We start from the raw sequence: 20,941 nt of genomic DNA on the forward strand, positions 1-20,941 counted from the left end.
AAAGTAAGATCCAGTATTTTAACACTGAACGAGTTAAAAACTACCAAAAACCCATGCTTTCAAAATAATTGTCGATAATACATACATGTAGTAACAAATAGTATATATCGATTAAAACATAATCAATGTCATATATATATATATATATATATATATATATATATATATATATATATATATATATATATATATATATATATATATATATATATATATATATATAAATTCAAAACTCATTTTTATATGTACACCAATCACAATATAATTTTTTGCGCCACAGTATTTTAACTAGCGACAAAAAATTTGCATTCTTACATTGTTATTACTTAAATACATGTTTTGTTTTCTCTATGTTTTATCATCATGGCCATATAATAATTGACAACAAGTATTTTCTTTCTATCTCCCACATATATATTATGCATTTCGTCCAAACAAATAGCTCTAGGTTTAAGGAAACCGTATTGTTGCTTTGTCAGTAAGTGCATTAGATACTGTCCGCTCTGATCAAGAAGATGAATGCTAAGGTCATCGGGAGAAGAATTGCAGACTAGTATTTTTCCATTAATGTCGGAGCACACACCACAAGGTATAAACGCAGCCTGAGATGCATTACCTTTGTAGTCGAACTGATGCCTTCCAGATTTATCTACCGACACGACTGCTTTTCTGGCATGGTCAGATACTACAATATCACCATTTTGATGTTCGGTGACGTAATTTACCTTTCCGTAAAGAAGATTTCCTTTGTCGTCAAGCTCGATTTTCTGGAGTAGTGTTCCTTGTTTATTGTGTCTCGTTACGGTATTAAATGAACCAACAAAAATATCGTCGTTAATTCTAGAAGAGTGTAAGCAGGACGGCGAGAGCGATCCCAGGCATACGTTTTTTATTTCTCCACTTGTGGTTAGCAAATAAGCATCAAACGCCCTTAAAAATAGTAGTTCTCCATTCCTTGTAACGGTATGACTTCCATTAAATGTGAAATCGGTTTCAATTTTCTTGATTATTATGCCTTTTTCGTTAATCTCGAAAAGTCCATCAAATCCACTTATCCATAAACTGTCTGATGTCATGCAAGATATATGGTAGATAAAATCTGTAGGTATGGTTACACATTTCATCTGCATGCAGGTACTTTTTAGGTGTTTCAAAGGGGACATACCTGTTGTAGTGAAAAAACGCAACAAGTGATTAACAAATAATGACAAAATATTTATGAATCGTCCATTTTTATATACACACACTGACACTTTTTTGTTCTAGATTTTTTCTTATGGTATATAGATGTAAACTGTTTTGTCGCAATTAGTATACTACGCGAAGATACTAGATAGATAGATAGATAGATAGATGAAAGATAGATAGATAGATAGATAGATAGATAGATAGATAGATAGATAGATAGATAGATAGATAGATAGATAGATCTTCTACACGATTCTTTCTTACATAAAGTGTTGCTAATAAATAACATTTAAAAAATGAGCGTACCTTCCGTAAATGGTCTGTTGACGAGACTAGCCGTACTACTTTCCCCATAATTATCGACATCTAAGATATTTTCCTGAATGTTGCCTCTTGGTATCCATCTTTGGTATCCTTTATATGAAAAACACAATTGGATGATAAAATCGTTTTTCCTGATGCAATAAAACAGACAATATACAAATTGGCAAATGCGTGAACACAACGGCTGCAAATCAATTGAATTTTTTAAAAACATTTTTTATCGCTTCATATGAAAAAATCCTATTTTGTGGCGTGTAAAAACCATCCCCTCTCCAAGCCCAGGTGATCTTATAAAACGCAATTATTCAAGACAAAAAGAAAATGCAATGGTATGTCATGGCAGAAGAGCAGTCAATTTTTCTAAAACTATTGGGGAATAAAAACAGCTCAAATATCCGAAGCGTGAACCCCATGTGCGGCAGAGTATCACCATAAATTGTGTGATGACAAGAATATTTCGAATGTGTACTTGGTGCAAAACTGAACCCCGAGTTGTAAAAATGATGGCGATTCGATTTTGAACCCGTCTAACTTTCGTTCGCTTTTATTTTTACGCCATCCAATAACAAAACAAATGCTGACCTTGTTTTCGGGCAACATTATTAATACTTTGTGAGGTCGATAACATCGAGAAATATTTCGTCCCTTGTGGACATATAAAACCAGTTACGCTCAACCCCGATCAAAAAAAATTTGAAAAGGACTGAATACTTCTTTCTCTGTGACAATTTTGTCCTCTTTTTTCCACAACTGGTCATTTAAAATAAGTTCATAAAACAATATGCTTTTTATTATTTGTTCAATTTCAGTAAATAAATATATACATTGATTTATAATTACCTGTAGAACACTCGATATAAACAGTAACAAACCCAGCTACAAAATATTCAATGTTTAGTCTGCCCAGCTTTTCCCTGTCCTGTTGTTCAATAGCTATGAGTTTTTTAATGCACTCCTCCCTCATAGACAAAACTACGCTAAAACTGGTTAAGGAATTCTGTTTTGATTGTTTTATTATAGCGTTATCCTCCACTACAGCAGCAATAGCTTCTTGCAGCATTTCTTGAAGTCGATCTGCACTGATATCTGTTAAGTTCCCTCGAAAACAAAATTCAACATTTTTGAATTCATTTCCTGTAAATAAAAAAGGAAATTGTAATGCTGTAATGTTTCAAAAAAAAATTAACTTCGTATGCTTCTTGAAGACAGTATATAAATCTTTTTCTGGTACTTCAAGTAAAAAAAATATGAAAAACCTAGTCTTTCTCGGAAACTAATAGCTACATGCATTTTATTTTAATAGTAAGGATTTTGATTTTTTGAGGAGTAGGACATTTTGAACGCGAATAGATGATATATAATCAGAAATAGAAACAGATCTTGCATCGAATAAGTCATTGTTTATAATAAGCTTTAAACAAGCTTGAATTATATGAAAATAATGTAAAGTCATGCATACACTTCTGATCTTTGAACCTGTACAAAGAAAACAAAGTACTTAAAGAGATTAGCAAGCTTGCTGGACTTATTTGCAAAAGATTTCATACTGAGATACTGTAGTGTTCGTGTACACTATAAAAAGTAAGACTTGCCCAGGATTATCAGCTTGTTGGGGTTTTTTTTTAAATGATTACAAAATAATACGTAATACGTAAACCAGTTATAGAACAGAAATATTGATTTCAGTGCTCTCAGTTCTTAGGTTTATCATAGATAGCACTTTGACTAAGCATACGGTTGCGTATTAGTTTTGGTTACATTTCTTCAAGCGTTTAGTATATACGCTAGCCGCTTTAAAATGAAAGAAAAAATGTGAGCCAGCTATCATACTCCAAGCTATCACATAACTTTACGTAACTATGTAATTCATATAAAATAGAAAAGAGTACATTCGACATAACGCGTAGTACAATGAAAGGGGTATAATTTCCCCCAAACTTTCTGGCAAATAATATTTAATGACTTTATATTTGCTTAAATATAAATGGAGTACATATTCGCAAGGCTTTCCAAGCGAACATAACCATTTCAACGAGTTCGATAAAGCAAATATATATATAAAATAACACTTTATATATGTTTTATTTATCTCATACAATTTGATTTATATTACAAAGCTTTTGACACAGACCCTATATTGATAAGCATTGATTGACAGCCTAATCGATGAAGCAATGCTGTATTATGCGGCTATTGGGATCTTGGGCAATACAATTTAGTACGTCATATCGGAGATAAATATAACTGTTTTAAGGAAAAGTTTCATTGAAATAATCTTTGAAATAGAGTTTTACATCTCGAAATATTCTTTCTTAGAACTTAATCACTAAGAAGGAAATGCTGAAGACAATTAAGTCAAGTTTGTTGATTTGAACACAGTTGCGAATGGTCGTTACTTTCAATTGACTCGAACGGCGAGCAGTTATAATATAATGTTTTATAAAACAAATGCTAGTAAGTTCAAGTTTAAATCAACTTTTGGTTTAAGAAAAAGTGATGTGGAATATACAAATAAATGCATTGACTATGTCATTGTAGCGTTGAAGCGAGGGGCTGTGTCAAAAGTAGTTCTGATAAGAAGTATTTGAAAAAGTATCACCCATAATTAAGCAAAGGTTAATCACACGGGTAGAATCAACCACACGTATGAGATAAATCTAGATGCTATTCTTTCTTATTATGTTTAAATGATAATGAAATTCTACGTTGACTGGTTTCAGGGGGATTTTGCTCTTGTAAAGCAATTAATAATATCATTAATTGCCATAATTTTAGGTTGTAAAATAGGACAAACTTCCAAGAGAAATAATATAAAATCTGAATTTCCTGTAAATATGAACATTTTCAAATCGTGTTCTTTTAACTACACGTGTAAAGTATAACAAAGTTCTATTTAATCAGAGGTTTACGAGGAGTCACACTGACAAAACAGACTAACGGACTGATAAAGAGCAGAGCTTATCTGAAAATATTTTAAACATGTGGCCTAGAAATGATATACCTTCACAAGCACGAAAAATAAGCACCTGTTACCTTACAAATTATTAGCAGTTATTGATTGTTTTTCTATTTTGATAATTTGCCCCGTTATAATTCTCACAAACCTTCAAAAAAAGTGACTGGGTGGATTCTTTTTTGCATAAAATCCTCTGCGTCATCTTGTTTTGCTTTTTTAATTTTTTGTGATAGGTATGTGGCTTTGTTCTTCAAAATGGAGGAAGGTCTGGCTGTAAAATAATATCAAACATATTAAAATAAAAATTCGAAATCACTCAATAAACTATATGCTGTGACTCGTGTTCATACTGACACGAGGTTCTATCATACCAGAAAACATAGTTAAAAAAACAGATGATATTTTCTTGTTCGAAACAATTAAACAAGAGGTCCCCAGGCAACATCGCTTACCTGAGCAACAATAGGCATAATAAAATCAGCTCCATGGAGTCAAAATACAAAATATCTGGACAATGTGGTATAATACATGTAGATCAAATACAAAAAAAATTGTTTTCCCCTGGATATTCTTATATTTATGAATAAGTCTCTTTTCTGATAGGATGATTTCATAGTCATATCACATTCAGCATTGCAGTCCTCAAGAAGACCCTTAACAATTGTTTATTTACAGGATATAAACCTACATCAAACTCTGAACCCCAATAATCGTCCAGGGGCCAAAGTTTAAACAATTTTAAAGAATCAGCAATATATAAAAATGCTTGCATATAAGTAAAAGCATATATAACTGAATCTCCAATATGGCCCCAAACTACTCCCAAAGATAGTGATTTGAATCTACACTATCTAAAGTTGCTTTCACTAAAGTTACAGCTTTTCTAGGCAAATTTGATTTTATAGATATTTTTCTATATTCCTATGTAAAAATTTCTCCCCCCCCTTCTGACCCTATCCTACCCCCCGAGAATCATAATTTGAATATACTTGAAATCTTACTATCTGACGATGCTACCAAGCAAGTTTCAGCTTTCCTGCCCAATTGATCTTGAGAAGAATTTTTTAAGATTTACTCTATATATTCTTATGTGAAAAGTCGACCTCCCCAAAGTGACCCCACCTAACCACCGAGGGTCATGATTTTCACAACTTTGAATTTTCACTACCTGAGGATACTTCCATACAAGTTTCATCTTTCCTGGCCAAATGGTTCCTGAGAAGAAGTTTTTTAAAGATTTACTCTATATATTCCTATGTAAACATTTGCCCCCCCCCCTTGTGGCCCCACCGAACCCCCGAGAGTCATGATTTTCACAACTTTGAATATCTCATTACCTGATGATGCTTCTACACAAGTTTCACTTTTCCTGGCCTAATGGTTTTTAGAAGAAGATTTTTAAAGATTTACTCTATACATTCTTATGCTTAAATGCAACACCCCCCATTGTGGCCTCACCCTACCCCTGAGAGTCATGATTTTCACAACTTTGAATCTAAACTACCTGAGGATGCTTCTACAAAAGTTTAAGCTTTCCTGGCCTAATGGTTCGTGACAAGAAGATTTTTGAAAATTTTCAATAATTCCTAATTATCTCTTTGCAAAAGGGCGTGGTCCTTAGTTTTCACAATTTTGAATGCCCTTAGCCTAAGGATGTTTTGTGCTAAGTTTTATTGAAATTGGCCCAGTGGTTCTGGAGAAAATGTTGAAATTGTGAAAAGTTTACAGATAGACAGACGAACAGACGAACAGACAGACAGATGGACAACAAACAAATGTGATCAGAATAGCTCACTTGAGCTTTCAGCTTAGGTGAGCTAAAAACGTACAGCGATGAAACAAACAACTTCATTAGTCTCAAAAGATGCTATACATTTATTGTTAATGTGAAGTTCCAACGTAGAATTATAATTATGATATTTTTAAACCATACGAAGACAATAAAATTATGTTAAAATAAAACTGCAAAATAAAATGATAGTATACATATACGAGGGTTGTTAGAAAAGTTCGATTGCAGGCGGATTATTCTCATCATACCAGCGAAACTTTTCATATTTCGTATTAAATGAATATGACGGCAACATATAAATTGTTAAAGCTAAAGGTGAAAATTTTACCTGAGGCCGCAGGCAAATGGCAATATTTTCACTCTCAGGTTTAACAATTCATATGTTACCCTCATTACCAGTCAATAACAGTCACTGTTTTTTATACCCTTTACTTAAAAAATATTACTTAAAAATGTATGTCACGCCGTCTTTTGTATCATACCAAATGACAACTCATTCTGCACTAAAACTAGGCTATATCTGTTCTGTCGAGTTTGAAGGAAAATTAATTAGCTGTAACGTAGCGGTCAAACAATTTCGATGTTGAGCTGTTAGACCGGTCAACATCGAAATATTCAAACCGCTTGAAACAACATTTGTTTTATTGGACTTATTATTAGAAATGAATATGGAGAAACACATTTAGAAATGTATAACAAATAAAGTTGTATAGTGTAGAATTTGCAAATATGGTAGCAAGAAAAATATTACTTACATGAAGAAATGTGCTTTTCTCGAAATTTTCGCAAATTGTTATCTCCACTTGTTTGAACTGATGCTTCTTCTATTTTTAATGGAAATATATCATCTTTTAGAACGTCAGAGCGTGGCACGAACATTTTTTTTAATATCCCCGGATATATATGAGCTTTAAACACTTGGACATTTTGACAGCTATCTAAAATGAATGTAGAAATATAAATAAACATTGATAAAAAAAAACATCGGATAAGTCAGTGGACAAGAACATTAGAAAACTATGTGAACCAAACAGTAACTGTTACACTGAGAAACAACAGAGAATGGTTTAATATGCTGTTTGGCGTACAGTCAGTGTCAACCTCCAGGTTGGTCATTGCTTCCTTAATACATGACCACGAATATGTCCTATTTGAGCAAATCTCGAGATATCAAGTTTTCTAAATGTTTCTAAAAGTTTCCATAGAACAAGCTTATATACAAACCTGATTTTCTCTGGGAATTATTAGTTTTTCGGTACTATATAGAAAATGAGTTAAAATGACATTTGTTTTTCCATGGCAATGTTGTTATAGTTACACGATAAGACGAGATCATGGATGGAATATATTGCAAAACTTTATGACACGATGGGGCGGGGCCATCGAGTTTCAGAAGGTTTTACAATAATTTCATCCCTGCTTAAATTATCAATCAAGTAAGTGATTCAGTCAATGGCGTCTAAATTTTTTCCCATTTGGGTATGTATTTCGTGCATACAAACCGTCGAAGTTTATAAGTTGAGACAGTTCAACGACATGCTTAAAATAAAGACGTTAAATAATTTCTGAAGATTTAGGTGTTACATCATCATAAATGTACATATTAGTTGAAACATTCAATTTTGTAGAAACGCTTTTTGAAAAAAAATGACTTTATGCTTTAATAACAATATCTAATAAAACACCAACCAATAACAAACGAACGGACTAGATTTGATATGGTCAAGTTTTGCTTCCAATTTTTATAAAATATAAAAAAAAAAACCATCATATTAATCTGTTATACTGTTAAAAGATAGGAGAAAAGAAAAAAACAGCTACAATAATCGATTAATATCAATTATTCATTGTGCGTCAATGATGTTGATAAATTGGCAAATTCCCTTCTTTTTAAGTTCACTATGTATTTATCTCCACATCAATAAATCATTTGAATAGTTTGTTAATTTGTTCATTTGATAATTCGGTTACCGTCGTACCGAGAATCATTTGATATTTTGACAAATCACTTTAAGAAACAAGTGGCCCATGGGCCAAATCGTTCATCTGAGCAACAATATCTATAACTAGACTCTTGTTGCTATAGCAACAAAAAGGTCTTCCGTTCCTCATGTATTAATCTGTTCAAAACATCCATTTATCTTGTAAACAGAAAATGGATATAATATAGACTGTACAGGAATTCCAAAAAAATAAACAAAACAAAAAGACAAAATGTCAATTTTTGAGTACTTTTGTGACGACCGGAAGTTACGCCGGATCATACAGAACATAGTAAACATATCTTCATACATTGTTTTGTCTTTTCTAATAGTTTTTGTTAATTTGTTGTTATCATCTTGTTGAGAAATGGTTTTTGTCTCGGGACCGGAAACGAACAAATGGAAGTGATTAAAGAAGTTGAAAGTACATATTTTAGTACATTTACCTACAATACGTTACTGTTCATCACATTAAGTATAATGTTTAAAAAAATCTAAAGTTAAAAATTAAAAAAATTCTGTTGCTTGAACGCTTCGTAGTGAGAACCGGAAGTGACGTTCGACTAAATGAAACCCCTTAAACACATGTTCAATCAGATGTTTATTATCCATACAAGTTTTGTGTCTTGATCTCTCACAGTTTCTGAGATCTTGCAGGTACTTTGTTTTTAAAAAAGAAGGCTACCTGAGATATTTGAGATGTCTCACCGGAAGTAGAACTTTTTATCGTTTTTTTTTACCATCTCTAGATGCTGTTGTATTTTTAAAGCTTAAATGTTATCCCATGCTTAATAACTAACATATTTTTTAAAAAATCAAAATTAGGTTTACTTTCTGTGTCGACCGGAAGTTACGCCGGATAAAAAAAAATAGCGTTAACACATGTACAAACATAAGTCTATCATCCTACAAAGTTTGGTTGTTCTTGTCGTCAAAGTTTTTAGTCTCGGGACAAGAAACGGACAAACGAAAGTGCTCAGTGAAAATTCAATTTATTATTTCTTGTTTACTTGCCTATCTCACATTAGTATTCATCAAAGTAACTGAAACTATCGAATGAAAACACTTAAACGGATAAACAGCTTGATTTGTTTGAACTATTTCAGTGTGGACCGGAAGTGACGGTCGACAAAATGAAACTGGTTAAACAAGCTTCAATCAAATGTCTATCATCCGTGAAAGTTTTGTGCTTTAATCACTTTTAGTTTCTGAGATCTCGTGGGTACAAAATGTGCTTTAAAAGAGCTACCTGAGATAATTGAGATATCTCACCGGAAGTAGAATTGTTTTGTTGATATAACATTGCATAGATAAGCTATGTATAGATTCATCATATATATTTATTATATGGAAAACGAATTTAATGCGTAGAAATAATTATTTTTGAAGTGCTTCCGGTGACGACCGGAAGTTACGCCAAACAAAACAAAATAGTTTAAACACATCTACAGATATAGGTCTATCATCCAACAAAGTTTGGATGTCCAAGTGCTTGCAAATTCTGAAATCTCGAGGGAACAAGGTTTTTTGACGCGGGACAGGAAACGGACGACCGGAAATGATTTTTGAAAAAATGAAAAAACTGCCTCGAAATATTATCATTTTCTATCATCCCTGAAAATTTTAGGAAAATCTATCAAGCCATCTCTGAGAAATTCTGCCGACAAAAAAGGGGGAAAAAAAGAAAAAGAAAGAAAAAAACATTACAATCACTATAAGGTCTTCCGTTGAAAACGGAAGACCTTAATAAAATCAGCTTTATAGAGTTAAATATATATACAAAATATATTGACAATGTTATTTTTTTTCTCTGGATATTTAAATGTTAATCCTAAAGCCCCTTTTGTAAAAGGGTAATTTAAAAGGCATATCACAGATTGAATATTACAGTTCTAAAAATATCTTAAATAGCTGTTTACATATGATATAAACCTTTAAATCAAGCTTTAAATCCCTTGTGAGGTCAAGGTATAGTCGGAGGGACCAAATTCTTCAAAAATTTAAAAAAATTAACAATTTGTCAATGCAAAACCATACATCAAAACATTTGAGCTTTTTAAATAGTTTAAATGTTTATTAGATATCCCGAATAGGGCCCCACCATACCACTGAAGATTTTGACAAAATTTAATTTGAATCTACACTGTCTAACGTTGCTTTCACTAAAGTTACAGCTTTTCTTTTAAAATGGTTGTTTAGAAGAACTTTTCTCTCAATTAATTCATATGTGAAAACGAACCCTCCACATTGCGGCCCAACCTGTCCCCAGGGATCATGATTTGAACAAACTTGTTTCTATACTACCTAAGGATGCATCCAACAAGCCTCAGCTTGTCTTGTCAAATTGTTTTTGAAAAGATTCTAAAATACTTTTTATATAAATTTAAATGTAAAAATTGGGCCCCTATGGTGGCTTCCCTCTACCTTCGAGGATCATGATTTGAACATGAGAACCAGGTTTTTAAAGATTTCCTCTAAATTATCATTTGTAAAAATTCGGCCCCCTCCCCCTACCAATTTTTTCCCCATCCTACCCCCGGTGATCATGATTTAAACAAACTTGAATCAACATTACTTGAGAATCCTTTCATACAAGTTTCAGCTTTTCTTGTCAAATGGGTTTTGAGAAGACTTTAAAAGATTTTTCTCTTTAAATTCCCATGTATCTTCCATTGTTACCTCATTCTACCCCCGGGGAGCATGATTTAAACAAACTTGAATCTACACTACCTGAGGATGCTTCCACACAAGTTTCAGCTTTCTTGGTCATGGTTTTTGAAAGGAAGATTTATAAAGATTTTCTCTACCTCAAACGACCATGACTTGAACAAACTTGAATCTACACTACCTAAAGATGCTTCCACACAAGTTTAAGATTTTCTGGTCAAATGGTTTTAAGAAGATCTTTGAGAAATACCAACAAATTCTCAATGATTTTTAAGTTTCTCCCATTTGAAGAAGGTGTGACGCTTTATTTTAACATGTGATGTAGTGAAATTTCATTGATGACGTCACTTCTGCACTTAGTTAAAGTATGTCCGGTTAACATGTTTCAAAAAGTGATTTGGTGATTTTTTTTTCACAAAGTTTCTCATAAAGAAGTTAAAATAAAACACAGTACTAGAGCCAGAGCTAAATTACAGTTTCAAAACTTAAAGCCTTCGGGCCTTGACGGTCACCTGAGTACCATAGCCTTAAGATTGACCTGTCAGATGGCCTCAAGTTTGCATATTTAGGTCAAGATCTAGTAAATGAAAGGTGCCTACAGGTTTATGATATTCAATATATAAATTCTTTTACTGATGCTTCATAACAATATCTTCGTTTCATAGGGTGTACCAGGGCATAAACTTTTCGTAAACACGATGAAAAAAAAATCATGTTTTAAACAATCATTTTCTATGAAATATGAAGGATAAAAGTAACAAATCTTTTGTTCATTTTTGACTGATGAAATACATATAAATAAATCTAGATTGCCTACAGTCTCTCCAGAAACGGCATTAAACGAGCCCTTGGCCTCCTCTTTAAAATGATGTCAAATTAAATATAGGTACCGGGATTACTTTTCCCGTGATTAAATATAAAATTGTTTGATTTTCTACAAATTCCTTTAAGGCCGTAAAATACGGGAAAAAAATTCATCGAATCAATTATGACGTCATAATGGTTCAAGGACCAAAAAGGCTCTTTGGAATCATTTACTAGAACTTGGTCCAAATTTGATAGCTAAAAGATATCTATTCATAATTGGGGAAATAAGTCGGGAGAATCTCAGATTATTTTTCAGCTCTAGGTGCAAAATTTTAAACTTTTGGAAAAAAAGAGACCTAAATGCCTTTAACGAGCAATTTTTTATAACCTCATTGACAATGAATTTCACAATCTAAGAAGAGAACAAAGGTACACTTGGTTTAAGATAACAATTTATTAAGGTTATTTTCCATGACTATGAAAGCATGGAAGAATATATCATAAAATTCAATGGATTTTAACTATGTGGTCACATTTGTCCTAGCCATGCTTCTTTAACCCTTACTCAGGGTTCATGACAAGTAAGGTCGAGGGTTTCATGAATAACACAATCTTGCATTCAGTTTAACTCCCCTGTTGTGGATAAAGAGATTTTCAAAGATAATATACATTTTGACCATATGACCATAATAGCCCCTATGGCTTGAACCCCCGACACAGGGGTCAGGAATTTTACTAATTTGGCGGAGAGCTTCATGAACATCAGATTCATGCATTCAGTTTATCTCCCTCTGCTGTGGATAGATGAACAGGGTTTAATGAACATCATAACCATGCACTTATCTTATCTCAAATATATAGGATTAAAGAAGCCATATTGGCCGCACCCTATGGCCTGAACCTTCAGACAGGGAAAATGAATTTCAAAGTTTAGGTAGAGGGCTCCATGGACATCAAAAGTAACCACGTATTTAGCTTTCCTCAAATGTATGTGGGAGTGGGGTAAAAGATTTTTTTAGATTCAACACATTTTTACTATGAGTTCATATGGTCCCCTTTAAACCTGAACCCCTGACTGTAGAACCATTTGGGAAGAGGCCTAATGGACATTATAATCACACATTATGTTTTTTCCAACATGTGCGGGAGTTGAGAAGATTTTTTAAAAATTGGCCCTTTTTGCATACTTGATCCTGCCATTGAAGATCCGGGTGTAGTATGGTAATAAATTCCACAATTTAAATTCCTTTATTACTTAAAATGCTTTAAATAAAAATTGGCCTAGTAGTTTTCAAAAAGAATTTAACAATGTAAAATTGTTAACGGACGAGGCATGACGCAATATTGACAACGGATTATACACGGCGACGGATGAAGACCAATTGCAATAAGTCACTTGAGTGACCCAAAAGACCTAAATATATTGAAACATAATTATGTTTATATTTGCGCTCATACTGAGGAATATTTTAAAGTGATAAATGGATGCAATGCCATGTAATAAATATGATGTAATTGTTTAACTAGTGATCCGTCGGACTTTCAGATCAGTGAAAACACATAGAAAATATTTTTTCTACACAACGCTCTTTCATTTACCAAATCAGTCACTAAGTAAGGGGGGTGTTAAAAAATCTAATATAACGTTATTACTCTGCAAAGAAAAGCAATGTTATAGGTATATCTATGATATATAATGCATAATTGAAAAAGTATATGATATATAAATAAAAATTTACCTTGAGTACTTGACGTCTCCTGTACATGTGCTATTGCGTATTCTCTGCATTTTCTGTACAATTCATTACATTCTGTCTCTTTGCACAGAGACAGTATCAAAACAATGTCATTTTTGCTGAACAGTTTTTCATTCAAAAGAAAACTAAAGCATTCTATCGCAGACTTTGCTGTCATAAAGAACATTTTGTTCTCAAGTTTTCCAGAAGCTACAAAATACAAAAGAGTTGTTCTTAACTTTTATTGCTTATCAGACATGATATTGAATGTTAAGTATCAAATCTTTATAATAAGATTCTTAAAAATTATAACCTATTAAAGAGTTATCTTGATATCTAACAAATTACCAGATATAAAATCTTTAAGCTTTGGTAATTTTTCTTGAGGAAACCTCTGTGCTAAATGATTACAGAGCTTTGCAAACTCGACCCCGGCATCTCCGCATCTTTCTTTGTATATTTTCTTCTCAACAGTGCCTAAATATGGAGAAATGAGATGTTGAAAAAATACACGAAACTTAGTATCACAACATCACATCGACAAGAATTTTCTTTAACTATTCTATAATAGATTATGTAACCTAACATTTTTAAGCTATCGATTAAAAACATTTCTGTTGAAATCAAATAAAACAGAATATATATGATATTTATTTGGTTTATAGCATCTACAGTGTTTTAAATGTTTGAATTGCGCATGCTTAAAACCATGGATAGGAATTCTGAGAAATATGCACCAGCAAATATGAATGTTTGTCATATGTGTGTTGTTTGTACGCCCTTTGGCTAATTACACAAGTATGAAACTTCAAAGGTGCTTGAGTAGTTTAGATTACTAAAAAAGAAATAAACAGTCCATTTTATAGAAACCCGAGTAAGTTATAAAACCGGTCATTAGGTCAAACTGCACATCGACAGTCTTGCTTATATATTGTCATAATGAACAAGGGCATCATTTGCCGCCATAGTTGGACTATCTTTGACTTCTCCCTTCGCAGATTTTCGAACATATCTCGACGCTGTCATTTTATTTTTCTCCAGACACATTTTCGATAAAATAAATCATAATTGCGGAAACAGGGTAAGGACAAAAACAAGAGGCCCATGGGGCCACATCGCTCACCTGAGCAACAATGGGCGTTCAAAAGATATTGTGCCATATGGCCCTCGGTAGAATAACAAATAATGAATATTGTAAAGTATTCGAATTTTACACTTTTTTTGCATACACGTAATCTTTGACGTACCTTCATGAAATACTATTTTTACACAGAATAAGAAAATCCTACGCAAGATATAGAACTAAATATTTGGTAGGGGTACACTGTTATATAACTTTTAATTCCCTGTATTTTCGTTCTGCCCCCCTCCCCTACTTAATAAAGCGATCAAAATATATGAGAGCATATAGGTACATTTTCTTCCTCAACTACTTACTAGTTATTGTGGTTGTTTTTTTTAATATAATAGTTATTGTATTTTATCAAAAAAATCCTACATGTATAAATGTGAAGAGGAAAATTGCACCTCAATGCGCTCAATTTCTCAAATTAAAAATATTCAACAATTTATTTTGTCTTCTCCATTATAATTAAATGACTGTTGTTTACCTCGCGTAAACTCGTGACTTTTATAACTTTACTCACACTTGATTGATGAATACACTGGAATGAAAAATGTTTTCACGTGACATGTTAAAGAGCTATAAAAATCAATGTTACCGTATTGACAGGCACGTCACTCTAGTTTACTATGGCCCACCCATTATTTTCATTTTTATTCAAAAATAACAAATGGCTACAAACCAGGATAAATTTCCGCTGTAATCTATTCTTAGGAATAGCGACAATTCTTTTATCCCCGCAACAGAAATGTGTTAGAATTATGGAAACTGTTTTAACGATGTCGTTTTTATTTACTCACATTTCACATTATTCATTGTATAAAGAGGGGGGGGGGGGCCAGAGATTAGTTATATACAGCATATCATTCTTTAATTTTTTTTGTGTACAAGTATTTAACATACTCTTATTCATATAGAATTTCTAATGATCAACCAAAATTTCAGCGTCAATCGTAGAATTGTAAGCAAGATGACTCAAAATTTTGCTAGGTTCGAGTCATATATTGTTCACATGAGTTTATTACATTCAGCTTAAGATTTTTAACTTGGTATTTCCTATTCGGCATTTAAAATGGAAAAAAATGAATGGCCTCAGATCTGTGTACAAACATAGAATTGTGAGCAAATCTCTGTATCTTGCTTATAATTCTAAGCTTAACACTCAAATATGGTAAGTAAATAGAAATTGTAAAGAATTAAACACAAGAAACATGCACTATAACAAATAAAGAACACAATTTATTTTATTTTTCAAAATGAATCAAATACATGTATATACCTACATATTTCCATCAGCGATATTAAACTCTATTTAAACTGAATAAACTCGAGAAAATGCCGAGCATCTCAACAAAACTTATTGCATTATTCTACCATTACGCAAAAGATGATACCGAATTACCGATAGCCTGAATGAATTGCATTTTAGTTCTTTCGTAATACATCAGATGTTGCTCAATTTGCGTAGTAAACAGTAAACTGTTTGATTTACCGAAGTCTCTGTTTGATTTGATACGTAAAAATCAAGAAATACAAGCGACAGTTCCAAGGTTAACGCAAAGCATAAATGAAAACGAAACGAAAATCACAACAAGCTAACACCACCGTCATATGTGAAAACTGTCAATGCATTGAAATATTTAGCCTCAATTTACTTCGCAAAATCGGCACCAATGTATTTTGCATGTTTCAAAGATTCCCTTCGTACACGAACTGTTGCACAACAAACAAATTCATCATTGTCAGATCGAACCGTTTATCATATAGTGTCATGGCTGCTTTAAACAAAGATTCTCGTTTTAGAATTATAGAATACGAGTCTTGGTAAAATGGGTAAGCAAACCCGGGCCGGGGCAAAATAAAAGCCGGGCAGATCGGCAATCGTCAATTCCAATTACGCATTATTTTGCAGCAATATTTACAGCGAATACAAATATACTGGTCAGTAAATATCTTGAAATTTTAATGAGATTGGCAGATTAATAACTGTAAATCTTTTGTTTTGCCCTGGCCCGGTCATGCCTACCCATTTTACCAAGACTCATGGATGCTATAAATTACTTGAAACACGCCTTTTCTTTCTTCTTATTTTCGTAATAACTCAGATTTGAAACAGAATTAGCCCATAATTTTTGCAATTTATATTTTCCTTCCCATAATGATTATTCATGCTAAATTACGTTGAATTTGCCTCAGTAGTTCTTGAGAAGAAGATTTTTTTTCAAATGCAACCCCCCCCTTTTTTTTTTTTTTTTTTTTTTTTTTTTTTTTTTTTTTACAGTTTTGGGGTTTTTTCCGCTTCCAATGAAAATTTTTCTTTCATTTCTGCAATCTTTATTCCATAAGAATGCTTTGAGATAAATTTGGTTGAATTTGGTTAAGTGGTTTTAGATAAGAAGTTCAACAAGAGGCCCATGGGCCACATCGCTCACCTGAGGAACAATAGTTATGATAAAATCAGCTCAATGGAGTCATAATACAAACTATCTGGACAATGTACAATAATACATGTAGATCCTGTATAAATAAAATCTATTTTCCCCTGGATATTCTTATGTTTATAATCATTAGTCCCTTTTCTAACAGGATGATTTTATAGTCATATCATATGTTGAGTATTGCAGTTCTCAAAAAGATCCCTAACAATAGTTTTTATACGGGATATAAACGTACATCAAACTCTGAACCTTCTCATGAGGCCAAAGAATTGTCCTGGGGCCAAAGTCTTAACAATTATAAAGAATCATCTGGCTGATTAGTTTCTGAGAAGATTTCTAAAGATTTACCCTATATATTCCTTTGTTAAACTTTGATCCCCCCCCCATTGTGGCCCCACCCTACCCCTGGGGATCATTATTTTCACAACTCTGAATCTACACTACCTGAGGATGCTTTCACACAAGTTTCAGCTTTCCTGGCTGATTAGTTTCTGAGAACAAGATTTTTAAAGATTTACTCTGTTTATTCCTATGTAAAACATCGACCTCCCATTGTGGCCCAAACCTACCCCCAGGGGTCATGATTTTCACAAATTTGAATCTACACTACCTGAGGATGCTTCCACACAAGTTTCAGTTTTCCTGGCTGGTTTCTGAGAAGAAGATTTTTAAAGATTTACTCTATATAATCATATGTTAAACTTCGACCCCCCATTGTGGCCCCAACCTACCCCCAGGGGTTATTATTTTCACAACTTTGAATCTACACTACCTGAGGATGCTTCCACACAAGTTCCAGCTTTGCCGGCGGATTAGTTTCTGAGAAGAAGATTTTTAAAGATTTACTGTATATATTCCTATGTAAAACTTCGATCCCCCATTGTGGCCCCACCCTACCCTCGGGGGTCATTATTTTTACAAATTTGAATCTACACTACCTGAGGATGCTTCCACACAAGTCTCAGCTTTCCTGGCCGATTAGTTTCTGAGAAGAAGATTTTTAAAGATTTACTTTTTATATTCATATGTTAAACTTCGACCCCCCATTGTGGCCCCTACTACCCCCGGGGGTCAAGATTTTCACAACTTTGAATCTACACTACCTGAGGATGCTTCCACACAAGTTTCAGCTTTCCTGGCTAATTAGTTTCTGAGAAGACGATTTTTAAAGATTTACTCTATATATTCATTTGTTAAACTTCGACCCCCCCCCCCATTGTGGCCCCACCCTCAGGTGAGCTAAAAAGGTTAAGTTTACAATTCAATAAGTTGGTTTCTGGAAGAACAGACTTTGAAAATTTTCGTAATAAATATTGACAATTTTTTTACTTTTTTAATCTGTAGCTTTTAAGATCTGTGTACAAACATAGAATTGTGAGCAAATCTCTGTATCTTGCTTATAATTCGAAGCTTAACACTCAAATATGGTTAGTAAATAGAAATTGTAGGGTAACAATTAAACACAAGAAACATGCACTAGCTACATGTATAACAAATAAAGAACACAATTTATTTTTTCGAAATGAATCATATATATACATGTATATACCTACATATTTCCGTCAGCGATATCAAACTCTATTTAAACTGAATAAACTCGAGAAAATGCCGAGCATCTCAACAAAACCTATTGCATTAATCTACCATTACGCAAACGACAATGCCGAATTACCGATAGAATGAATTGTACTTCAGTACCCCTACATCAGATATTGCTTAATTTGCGCAGGTAAACTGTTAACTGTTTGATTTACCGAAGTCTCTGTTTTATTTGATACGTAAAAATCACGAAATACAGACGATAGTTCCCAGGTTACAAAGCATAAATAATGAAAACGAAACGAAAATCAGAACAAGCTAACACCAACGTCATGTGTGAAAACTGTCAACGCATTGAAATATTTAGCCTTAATTTACTTCACAAAATCGGCACCAATATATTTTGCATGTTTCAAAAATTTCCCTTCATACGCGAACGGTTGCATAGCAAGTAAATTCATCATAGTCAGATCGACCCTTTTTCGTATGATGTCATGGCTGCTTTAAACAAAGAACCTCGTTTTAGAAGTATGGAATACGAGTCTTGGTAAAATGGGTATGCAAACCCAGGCCGTGGCAAAATAAAAGCCGGGGCAGATCGGCAATCGTCAATTCCAAATACGCATTATTTTGCAGCAATTTTTACAGCGAATACAAATATACTGGTCCATCAAATATTCCGAAATTTTAATGAGATTGGCAGATTAATACCTGCCAATCTTTTGTTTTGCTCAGACCAAGTCTTGCCTACCCATTTTACCGTAGGTAATTCTTACCGTATGCCGAGCCCGAAGCTATTAAACTGATTGAAACACGCATTTCCTTTATTATTATTTTCGTAATAACTCAGATTTGAATCAGAATTAGCACTTAATTTTTGCAATTTATATTTTCCTTCCCATAAGGATAATTTATGCTAAACTACGTTGAATTGAACTAATTAGTTCTTGAGAAGAAGATTTTTAAAAATGCACCCCCCTTTTTCTACAGTTTCAAGGTTTTCTCCGCTTTGAATACAGATCGGACTTTTATTTCTGCAATTTATATTCGCCCTCACATAAGGATGCTTTGTGCCAAATTTGGTTGAAATTGGATAAGCGGTTTTAGAGAAGAAGTTCAAAATGTAAAAAGTTTACAGACGGACAGACGGACAGACAGACGGACGGACAGACGGACGACGGACAAAATGTGATCAGAATAGCTCACTTGAGCTTTCAGCTCAGGTGAGCTAAAAAGGGAAACGTTTACAGACGGACAGACAGACAGACAGACGGACGGACAGACGGACGACGGACAAAATGTGATCAGAATAGCTCACTTGAGCTTTCAGCTCATAATGTATACATGAAGTATAATTCCCATTTGCAGTTTCAATTAATTGTACATGTACTAATTTTACAAAAATAAAGGTAAAAAAATTGAATAAGCAAAAAATAACTAAAGTTTAGGAAAAAAGTAATTGATATTTTTAACGTCTTGCGTCAAGAATCTTTTTTCTAAGTTTTTGTTTTGAATGCAAACACGGTTAATGTAAGAAAAAGGAACCATGTGTAAGATGATATTGCACGCAATGTCTAACATTTATATTTCTCCAGCAAAATCGGCGATTCATGCTTTTGCTCTATAGGTTTTTTTAATCGTGTATTGAACCTTGTCAATTGTGAAAATAGATTAGTATCTTATTGTGATAAGAAAAAAATTGTCGATACTAACGATACAATTCTAATTTGAGATTACTTGTTATGTAGTAAAATGATGTGGAGTACTGGGTTTTTATTTTGCATACAACTTGCCAAATATACATCTAAATAACCACTCACATTTAAAGATATACTAGACTTTGACCCGTGCGTGCACGGGTTGACATTGCATATCGGACATTTACGAAATAGGTACATCGACACACCTTATTATTGACATTTACATAACAAAGCTATAAGCCTACAATAATGCTATTAATTTCACTACACTTTCCTTAGTTTGAATAATCTGTGTCTCGGGAAAGGCCCTCACCACAGTTAGAATGCCTTCCTTATACCCGTAATGTAGCAGAAAATTGCAGAATCGGTCCGAAACGATTTTGGAGAAAGTTAATGAAGTTGCCTTGAAAATAACAGTCAAATTCATCACAAGAAACCTTTTTGAGAGTGCAAATACCTTTCAACTAAAAATTTTAATCTACAGAATGGAAGAATTCAACACATTTTCACCAATTTACACGTATTTTCTTTGTAAAACTGGTTTCGTAGGAAATTATTCATTTTTACGATAAAAATATTCTTCACTCTTCTAACAAATATAATGTAACTTTTTTGCATGTAATCAATTTTTTTTTGTCATCAGGAAGACAAAAGTAAGTTTAAATGTATATTTGTTATTTTATAGTTTC

At 33.1% G+C, this 20,941-nt stretch overlaps 1 protein-coding gene across 1 annotated transcript in view; it reads right to left on the reverse strand.

Annotated features, from left to right (window-relative positions):
* Window positions 1-326: 326 nt before the first annotated feature.
* The window catches only part of LOC128191350 (uncharacterized), a 60,783-nt gene continuing 40,168 nt past the window's right edge, over window positions 327-20,941 (reverse strand). Inside the window, exons 10-16 of the mRNA XM_052863420.1 lie at window positions 13,801-13,929; window positions 13,456-13,662; window positions 7,016-7,198; window positions 4,617-4,739; window positions 2,353-2,646; window positions 1,495-1,602; window positions 327-1,165 (exon numbers count right to left, since the gene is read on the reverse strand). Of these exons, the coding sequence (XP_052719380.1) occupies window positions 327-1,165; window positions 1,495-1,602; window positions 2,353-2,646; window positions 4,617-4,739; window positions 7,016-7,198; window positions 13,456-13,662; window positions 13,801-13,929 (1,883 nt within the window). The remainder of the gene's footprint in view (window positions 1,166-1,494; window positions 1,603-2,352; window positions 2,647-4,616; window positions 4,740-7,015; window positions 7,199-13,455; window positions 13,663-13,800; window positions 13,930-20,941) is intronic.

The sequence above is a fragment of the Crassostrea angulata genome, chromosome 7 (genome assembly GCF_025612915.1).
Source record: "Crassostrea angulata isolate pt1a10 chromosome 7, ASM2561291v2, whole genome shotgun sequence".
In the NCBI taxonomy this organism is placed as follows: domain Eukaryota; kingdom Metazoa; phylum Mollusca; class Bivalvia; order Ostreida; family Ostreidae; genus Magallana; species Magallana angulata.